The sequence below is a fragment of the Struthio camelus genome, chromosome Z, assembly GCF_040807025.1.
Source record: "Struthio camelus isolate bStrCam1 chromosome Z, bStrCam1.hap1, whole genome shotgun sequence".
Lineage (NCBI taxonomy): Eukaryota > Metazoa > Chordata > Aves > Struthioniformes > Struthionidae > Struthio > Struthio camelus.
In genome coordinates, this window is record NC_090982.1 from 12,166,617 (window position 1) to 12,176,223 (window position 9,607).

The following is a 9,607-nucleotide window of genomic DNA, read 5'->3' on the forward strand; positions in this document are numbered from 1 at the left end:
CCTCCTAGTTCAGTGAAGACGATGTAACGTAACCAGTTAGTTGTAATCTGTTGATCGATGATTTCATATTTGTCTGCTTACAAATATATATGCAAAAAGTGAAGATCCAGTTCTGCCTTTCCCCCCCCCCCCATTTTCAGTTATCTGAACAGGAGTCCAAGAAAGTGAGCAGATCTTCCAAGGACTTCAAAGCATTCTTCCTGACTGTGCAAATAAGAATCCAAGGCTAACTTCTACATCTAGTATGTTCAGAGCTTCTGGGGTCAGAGTACTCCAATGCAAAAGATGCGTTAGCGCAAAAAAGTCTACCACCCCTAAAAGAGCTAGCATTGCAGAAGCATATACCACACATATCAAAAGTCCAGAAAAAACACACACAAACATTTCAGACAAATACTTTAAGTCATCTATTTTTATTACAAAAATGACAGTTGGTGTTAGTTGCGTACAATAGCACGTGCTGTCAGTGCTGCATAGCTGCTTCCACACATGACAACAGCCCCTGCTTACAGTCAGGACAAGTAGGTTACTTTATATCCACTACACCCAAGCTACTTGCAGTCATTACTGCAGAAAGTCTGACATGACTGTTAGGAAGAGAGGGGACCCTGGAGTAGATAAGCCAGAGTATGAGAAACTGGTTTAGTGCCTTATAAATAGCAACTATAGCTTCGTGGATTTATTATTATGAAATAAGTCTTTTATTTGGTACATTTCGATAATTATTAAGCCTTAATAAGCTTCTTTGCTGCACCAACAGCCATTACCAGTAGCAGCAGTGACCCAAGAGACTACTCAGAACTTCTCACTGCTTTCATTACAATACTTCATAGTCAGGGAAAACTACATAGCATTTTACACTGTTGTAACTTGAGAGCTTAACACTTTTCTTCTACGTTCAGTTACTGCTGCTTATCTGTTGCTGTGCTCTGTTCAGTGCCTGAGCTATGCTTGTTCTTAAGGGACCTTCCAATATATCTCCAGTATTCCTTTCGGATGGTGTCCTTTTCTTTAGCCAGAATTTCACACAACTGAGAAAGAATTGAGAAATGGAAGTGTTATAGCAAAATTAAGCAACCCTTAATTATCTTCATACACATAATACATGGGTCAGCCAGTCTTGGAAATTCCTTTTAATAGCAATAAAATATGTTCTATTCACAAGTTTCGCAACAGCGTTCAATGACTAATAACTAAAAACTAATACCAGCTCCAAATGGTAGCCATCCATCAATCTGATCGAGTACACAGATCTCTTTCTAGTTCTATTTCAGTAGCAACTATTTCCTCTGTTACTCCCTTCTGTTCTCACCCTTCTTTTCTCCCCTAGCCTATTAAGGCAACAGTATACTGAAGAATGGAAACCAGATAAATCAAAACAGGCTTAGCCTGTGGCCACTAGATCTGTCTGTGGCTAGAACAGCTGTGCAGATAGATGGCATGGCACGATACACACCCCAAAGAAAGCACATTCTGAAATGTCATTAATATCAGCAATCTTCAAGATGTAATTATGGGGCAGGAGACACCTGGAGGGCACGCTGGTCATCTAACAAACTTGGCTATCTCCTGGTGAACTGGTAGACTGCAGACCACTTGATCCAAGACAACGGGTCAGACATTCTGTTCTTGAATCTTCAGTACTCTAAGTGAACTGACCGGAGCGACTTCCTTACGGTCTTTCTCTTAGCAGCCTGCCCAAAAAGATTCTCAATGCTTAAGTCTAGCTCTCTCACAACTTGTTAGAACTGGGGCTATATAGACACTTTTACATCTTCTGAATTTTGTTTTATTTTAATCTGGGTGAGCAGCGGGACACAGAGGTCAACTCACAGCGTACGAACGCTGCCCCAAACGTTCTAGTTCATTTTCATTTATTAAGCAGAGGACATTGCCCTGCTTAACAAACAAGAGCTCGACAGTAGCAGCTTCAAGGCCTGAACAGATGCCAAAGCCACACTCCGTGGAGTAATATCAGGGAATACGGAGCTGGGAGGTATAATTTCACTTTTAGACTCTGGTCCTGAAGCACAGCAAAGGACAAATGTTGAGAAAGATGGATCGTGCAACATAGAGACTCTGGACAAGAACTGTGATGCCAGTCACATTCATTCTGGTCTGGTCCAAAGAGCACTCTTGGAAACAGTACACTGCAAGCCACAGCAAGGAATTCCCTGAATATGAACTATAAGGAGCACAAGTTTAGAAGGCATTTATTCTCTGTAGGGAACGGTGCCTGACATCCCCTACTGATGCCTCCAGATTTTCCGCTGGCCTTTAAGCTAAAGGTCAGCTTTCTTAGCCAGTGCTAAGAGGTGCAAATGGAGCTTGAGATTCTACGTATATACAGGTATTTTGAGCATAAGATCCGCTAATGAGAGAAGTGAGTTCACGGTACAAAGTTAGCATTGGGAACTCTTCACTTTTTTGAACATTTCCTTTCTTCTGTATGCAATATTAGAAGCTTTCCTTTACTAGGAGGTGAAGAAAAGTTAAGTTTTCGTACCTGGCAAGTTAGTATTTATAATTAAACACAAAGCACCACAGTGATTATCTGTCTTTCAATTCCAACACTTGTGCAGCTGTGATTAACAAATAACCGGTTCCATTTATGAAAGTTAATCCCATTTTGTCTAGCAATAAAATAAGAAAGCAACAGACAGTATCCTGGAAGACCTAAAAATCAAGCTCTCCAAACCTACCTCTAATGCCTTATTTAGTGTTTCTTCCTTGTTATCACACTGGTTTTCGAGCATATCTTCATAGATGTCCACAAGAAAGGCAATCAGATAGGGTGAGCTGTGGCTGGGTTGTAAATCCAACAGCTGCTCTAATAGGTTTGGGTATTTCGAAAGACCTCGATCCTGAAGAATCCTAGAACAGAGGATAATAGGCTTGAAACATAATGCTAGCAAATTTGGTGCCAAGAGTTAAATTTTGGTTATGATGTATTTGGAGATTAGTTTTACAGGAAGGGGTGCAAATACAAGTGAGGCAGAAATTAAGCAGCATAAATATAATGCAGCAATAACACAGCTTCAAGTCACAGTAAGCTAGTACAGTTAGGCTCAACTTAGCAGAAATTATACTGAAAGCATACTCATTACTTCCTGAATGAACCTGGCTCTTGAACCCAGTAACATTACTGGCTCTTGAACCCAGTAACATTACAGGGTCAAGTGCTTCTTTCAAAGTATCAGAAGCACTTATAATCCTCTCACAAGAACTACGGGGCTAGAAACTAAAGTGGGAAGTTACGCAGAGATAAAATTAATACATCATCCCTCTGCTTGCCCACTTCAGTGCACAAGCCTGGAATGAGAAAACTGAAAAGCTGCTGACAAACAGCAACAAGCTCCTAGTTAGCAGCCAGGCATAGGACATGAGGAGTCAAACCGTTTAAGGCACTTCCCACAGATGCTCTCTTTGCCCCACAGATAAGGATGCCTCACCCTTTTAAATAGTTCCAAGCACTCTCATTATGTGGTACTGCTTTGATCATCTCAAGGGTGTATCTGTGAGAAAAAGATAACAGGATATGAATGCAAACACAAACGTTTCTGTTAGAAATTAGCTCAATGTGTCCAGCTCTCTCCCAAGCACATCTACCTAGTTTATATTTCAGAGTGTTTTTGCTGATCATCTCAGGGAGGTCTGAGCGTCCTGCAGTATAACCGCAGATCTCAAACAGGCAGGTGTTGCGAGAACTATTTTAAATCCCAGAGTATTTTCACTTGTTGCATTTTGTACAATAATGAAACAATCCTCAAAATCAAGAGTGCCAATTTCTCCCTCCTCTAAGAAGTAACATGATATATTCTGCTAGTATGCCAAAGGAATAGCTTGTGTCTTGATGCTCAGTGAGTCGGACCTTGAATGAGGAGGTATTGGAAAGGGCTAGAGTAAGAGCAGCACGTTCTCAGCTTACGGTAGTATTACTGCAAGGTACCTATTGGCAGAACTTTTGTTATGAAGTCAAACAGCTGCACCTGAGCAAACCCACAGAAAGGCAGAGCTTGAGCTTTAACCTCATACAGCCTTCTGCAGTAGTTCCGTTAAAGAGAAGCAGCAGTGAGGAACCGCCTCCAAATGCAAAGCAACAGTAATCACCTGCCACGTTTTATGTTATGTAGCTGCATTTCAGCTTCACAAAACAGCTTTCACCTTCCGTGCTTCCCAAAGCATCCCCAGGCATTCCGCTGACTTTCAGAGAACTGATACTGCTAATCAGTTCTGTAAGCAGCACTGCAACAAACGTCTGAACCTTTTAAACCCTTCTGCAGTCACTACTGGGGGATTGAGCGTACCCAGGAACAAGCAGATCAACTATAGTTTGGTGATGACATCTGGGAAGTATTAACATTAGACAGTCTGGATCTTAAGAACGTATCCAGTTGAGATTATCTTGAATATAGCACCACCATGTGTAAGGAGATCAAGGAAAGAAAGCAGATGTAACTTTTGGAGAGAAAAAATTTGGAAATATCCCAGCCTGAGTCACGTAACTGGTTCAGATTCATTAATCCGCAAGAAAGTTATCATCTGGAAAAAAGCATGACTTACATCAGTATGCAAAGAGATCCATCAGAAGGGGTGATGGTGGAGGATCTTCTATGACCAATGTATCTAACCTTTCATTTATTCATTTCTTAACGTGAACCTATCCAGAGTTTCAGTCTTTCTTCTGAAGCATAACTCTAAATTTTTTTTGTTCTTTTTTTTTTTTTTTACTTCTTCACTTTACACAAGTACCTTTCATAACCGTCAGCCTTGACCAGCACCCTAAGATGTAAAAACCGGACAAGATTTTTCTTAACACTACCTGCAATAACAGAATGGCTGGAAGCTCAGTTTATCTTCAATTAGAAATATACTGCTGTGGAACAGGTTCCAAAGTTGGTGGTTCCTTAAAACTAGCCAACGCTTAGAATGGGAGTCATTTTTGTGCTGACTACAAGTTTCTGAAAGTTTCTTTTCCCAGCTGTATGAGATGCCTAATGAAAGGTTATGCCTCTTCCTGCAAGCCATGCCTAGGTTTTCGTTAAATCATTGCAGCTACTTTACAAATAAAAAAGCAATTTAGCATAGTTTCAGCAGAGTTACATTAGTACAGAACTAAGAGCACTTCTGCTTCCAGACTTTCTAGGTCAGTGTTCTGGTCAGAATATAAGATGTTAATGGTGAACGCAGGATACGTGGCACTCACGTCAAGATTTTTAGCAGGCTGATCCACTTTTAAGTGGTAGACTGCAAAATGCCAGCTGCTTTGTTTCCAAAGCAAACAGCATGAGAGGAAGGCAACCACATGGGATTAGCTTATCCAAGGTAAGCACCGCTTGCAGACAAGTCAGTGGTACTGAACTTATCTACACGTGCACAGACACTTGATCTGCCATTCAGCAGAGTGGGCCTAAATGCTGCTTTAAACCCGAAAGAGAGAGGCTGAAGAGATTCAGTATCTGTGAAGGCATTCCTTTGCTTGCATGTAATGCAGAATGCCGTCTGTAATCATGAATAGCATTACTTACTGGACTTCTCTGTCTAGGACTGCTGGATCATCATAGCCGGTGGTGTTGAAAATTACAAAGTGTCTTTGGTTCCAAACAGAGTTGTTTCTCACATCCTCCCTCAGAAGCTGGTCTACATATTCCAGTTCATTATCCCACAACTTGAACTCCTAAAAGAAAGGGAAGGCGGGAAGAAAGACACAATCAAAAGTTTTTGTCTTTTCTAAAACATTCTACTTGATCCTAATTTTTTTCGAACTTTAGATACAGAGAATTTTTTAAAGACATCAGCACAACGTTCCGAGAAAAATAAGGAAAAGTACACTGGGAACACGCTACAAACAATGCTCAGAGTACATTATTAAACTCACACACACAAAAGCAAGCAGCCAACACTAAGATCTTTATGAGCTGACTTGCTGGAAGGTAAGCTTACAGCTAACCCCTGCCATGCACTGAAATGCCTTTATTTTTTTCCTGCAGCTTTTAAGAATCAAAATGCTGACTGCAATTCAGGTTGCATTTAAGAAGGAAAACTTGACAACCTGAGGCGGATATTTAGTAAAAAAGCAGTTCCACGGATAAGATACCTGAATAACCCACTGTCTGTGCTGCCAGGCATGGTAATTCTTGGCATCTTGGTTAAGAATGTCAGCTATAAACTCAAGCTCTTGAGATGGATCCTGCAGCCATTCTACCAATACCCGTCTGTGATGCCTGATGACAAGGAAAGGAAGCTATTTTCAGAATAGTCTAAAAAGCTTTCTTTGAATGAATGGCCTGTGTTAAAACAGCACTTAATAACTGTACTACTTATTAAAAAAAAAAAGTACTAGTTAAATACTTCTAATGAAATATCCCAAAACATTTCACTTGGTTTTTTTTTTTTTTTTGAGAATTGTAACGATGCAAACCTATACTGCAGCAAATTCTTATGTGACACATACATACTGGTAAATCACCTCCTTTTAGACAAGCTACGTTTACCTGAGCTGTTAAGTTTCCACTTTGAGACCTGTGGCCAAACCTCTGATCAGAATTAAATTTTCTAACACTAGGAAAGTTCTCTAGCAACGAGAACACTGCTGTTTTCCCCTATTCCCATTCATTTGGGACAAATGAGAGGTAAGCAAACTCCAAGTGCCGATAAAGGAAAACACATCCACTTGTATCTGTCATTTTGTTTGCTATTTCATCAGCCATTTTTGTTCTGTCAGATGTTGACAGTTTAAAAATCAAAAGAAAATAAGACCTTTTTGGCATGTCATATTCATATGTTTAGAACAAGTTGCTAAAGAGGACTTTGGCAGTGATAGGCATGCAACTCCATTTAACTCCTGTCACTGCCATGGCAGTAGATGGAGGATTAAGTTTTGGGATCAATGGTCACAACTTTTTGTAGATAAGGGGGAAAAAAAAAAATTCCCTGCAGAAACATAAAGAACTGAAAAGGTGTTTTTACCAGACTTGGTAGTTCTTTGGCTGATCTTCAATAATAGCTGTAATATACTTAAGTTCCTCGTGGAGATCCTTTCCCAAAGACTGCAAGAGGACCCTTCGGAAATGCCTGTATAAAAGTCAAGCATTCAAACACTGCGACAGGGCTTTCATGAAATTTGCAAAGGAGAACATAAAGAAACCTTTGTTCTTGGTCCTTCTAAGAGTTAGAGAGTTAAAAAGAACGTAAACAATTAAACCACATATCCAATTCTGTTAAAGGCCATTCAATTACTGAAGAGTTGGCAGCAACTGGAATACAACTGGTTACAACAGTTATCTAAGACCACAGCGGTCTTAAATTTTTAATTTAAACTCCCGTCTATCTACACTAGTTAGATCACAGAAACTACGGCTACGTGCTTAAAATAATATACACGTTCTGGTTTTATGCAAGTTAAAAAACCAGGAAAAACATGGAGGTACATGTTAGCATTCAAGGGTTAAAAGCTCTGCCCTGAATATCAGAAACCCACTGTTTTTTTCCATTATCTACCTGAACATTAAACTGACAGTTCTTTTAAAATGCACTATTTGGTAACTATGCAACTATCTGCATGGTTACTGAAACCCAACAAATAGCAGCTATCATGCTTTTGAACCTCTTCCTGAAGTCAGCTGAAGGTGCCTTTAACGTTGCTAAGGCCACGTTATCAGGTAAGTACTTTATGATCCAATTTTAAAAAGCTAGGTTTTTTCCTTTTTTTGTGGCTAATCCTATCTGGTTTGGTAACAACCTCAAAACAAGACATGGAAAATACTGAATGTGGGTTCTCTTTAAAAGCCTACTGGAAGCTTCCAGTACCTCTTGGTGTACATACAACTGCCCTATCCCGATTAAACTAACAGAATTATTACAGAAATAAGAGGTTGTCAGTTAACCGAGTATAGAAATAATCTCAAGACTATCGCTTACCATACTGTGTAGTTGGCAGCATTTAACTCAATGGCATCTGCAGTGAGCTTGAAAGCTCTTTCGCTTCTTTCATCTCGTTGCAGAACAGCCCGGAAGTAATCATACACATCTCGAACTAAACAGATAACAGCGTGTTACCCAAGCCTACGAGAAAGTGGCCCGAGATTAAGGGCTAAGGTTAATAACCTTGTGAAGTTACTTCGTACTTTGCATTCTTCCAGTATACTTTCTGAAGACTACAGCTGGGTATTGCTCTCACAGCACTCTTTACTGAAACCTCTAACGATATGGTTAGTGAATGTAAAAACCGCAAAAGCGTTCTAGAATACACCTTCTGAACGATATTCAAAACAGCCCGAACGGTATCTTGCTGCTTAGTCATCTATTTCCCCACGTGCATTGGTCCCTCCCATCTCTGTTCCACTCACGGGCCGGAACTGCTTTACTATGTGAACAATACCATCTGTTATATTCATCCTTAAACCTTATAATTTTAAAATAAAAGCTTGGCTAATAACATGCCAGGTGAAGGTTCAACTTTAGAGATGCTGGACAAAAAGGTCACTTAGAACTGTCCTATCATAGTACATACTAACTTAATTTGCTCACGGGGGTACTCTGCACTAGAATATATACTAAATCCTGCACTCTTGGTACTAAGAACACATAGAAACTTACTCATCTTAAACGTGCAGCACAAAAAAGCATCTACGAGCTTACATTTTTCACTGTAGATGATCTGAACCACAGGATTTGGTCCATCGTTTTGAGGTACGGGTTCAATATCTGCCCACTCCTTCCTGTCCCTGTAAACACATGCTTTTTCGCTCAGCTCCTTTAATTAAAAAGCAAACAAACAAACAAACCACGAAACGGCGCCCAAACCACCACACACACGACCCGTTCCCACCAATGCCTCCCGACGCTCCTCATTACTATCGTGAATTTGCCTAAGCTCCGCCAGGGTACGGCCTGCGCGCCCCCGCCAAGAGCAGCGTTTGACGAAGGGCCGGCGGGGCTCTCCCACCCCAGCGTTTACCTGTACGGCACGCAGCCGGAGCCGTAGCCGCAGCCCTCCTCCTCCTCCTCCTCCTCCTCCTCCTCCTCATCTCCGTCCTCCTCCTCCCGCCCCAGCAGGAGGGGCGCCTGCCGCGCCGACCCGTCCCGCTCCGCCGCCATGGCGCACCGCCACCCGCACTTCCGGGCCGCGCGCGCGCACGCACGCACGCACGCACGCAGCGTGGCGCGGCGTGACGTCACGCGCCGCCACCGCCCTCGCGCCCGTAACGGCCGCACAGTGGAGGCGGCGGCGGGGGGAGGGGAGCCCTGCCGCGCCGTGCCCCGGCCGCTCACGGGCTGCGCCGGCGGCGGTACCTGTAGAGCACGTAGCCGCCGTCGTCGCCTTCCTCCTCCTCTTCCAGCAGCTGCCCGAAGCCGCCGTCCAGCTCGGCGCCACCGCCGCCGCTGCCTCCCTCGAGCTCCGGCGCCGTCGCCGCTTCCGCCGCCATCTCCCTGCCGCGCCCCTCCCCGCAGCTTCCGGGCGGTGCGGGGGTGTGGGGGGGGGGAAACCACCGAGGCTGCCGCCGCCGGCGGGGATAGAGCGGCCGCGCGGAGTGGCGGAGCATGCGCAGCTGGCCGCGGCCTACGCCGAGCCATGGCCGGGGCGGCCTCGGCGCGGGCGGGAAGA

At 43.0% G+C, this 9,607-nt stretch overlaps 1 protein-coding gene across 2 annotated transcripts; it reads right to left on the bottom strand.

The window, feature by feature from the left end:
• Window positions 1-394: 394 nt before the first annotated feature.
• Window positions 395-9,571, bottom strand: FNTA (farnesyltransferase, CAAX box, subunit alpha). 2 transcript variants are annotated; one of them, XM_068928617.1, is made up of 9 exons: window positions 9,295-9,571; window positions 8,641-8,726; window positions 7,921-8,035; window positions 6,970-7,074; window positions 6,098-6,224; window positions 5,529-5,677; window positions 3,453-3,515; window positions 2,703-2,874; window positions 395-1,031 (listed from the first exon to the last, which is right to left on the bottom strand). In XM_068928617.1, exons 1-9 carry the CDS (start codon window positions 9,543-9,545, stop codon window positions 903-905), a joined length of 1,197 nt encoding a protein of 398 aa, XP_068784718.1. In that variant the 5' UTR covers window positions 9,546-9,571; the 3' UTR covers window positions 395-902. The 2 variants fall into 2 exon arrangements, with proteins under 2 accessions (XP_068784718.1, XP_068784719.1); XM_068928618.1 differs by lacking the exon at window positions 9,295-9,571 and adding an exon at window positions 8,960-9,161.
• Window positions 9,572-9,607: the final 36 nt, after the last annotated feature.

What these genes read in the sequence shown, in the direction of transcription:
- FNTA (XM_068928617.1), bottom strand. Translation starts at nt 9,545, where the DNA reads ATGCTCCGCCACTCCGCGCGGCCGCTCTATCCCCGCCGGCGGCGGCAG. An exon ending in CCAAAGAACTACCAAGTCTG is followed by an intron (nt 6,225 to 6,969) that starts GTAAAAACACCT and finishes CCTTGTCATCAG; the next exon opens with GCATCACAGACGGGTATTGG. An exon ending in CACTAAATAAGGCATTAGAG is followed by an intron (nt 1,032 to 2,702) that starts GTAGGTTTGGAG and finishes ATTCTTTCTCAG; the next exon opens with TTGTGTGAAATTCTGGCTAA.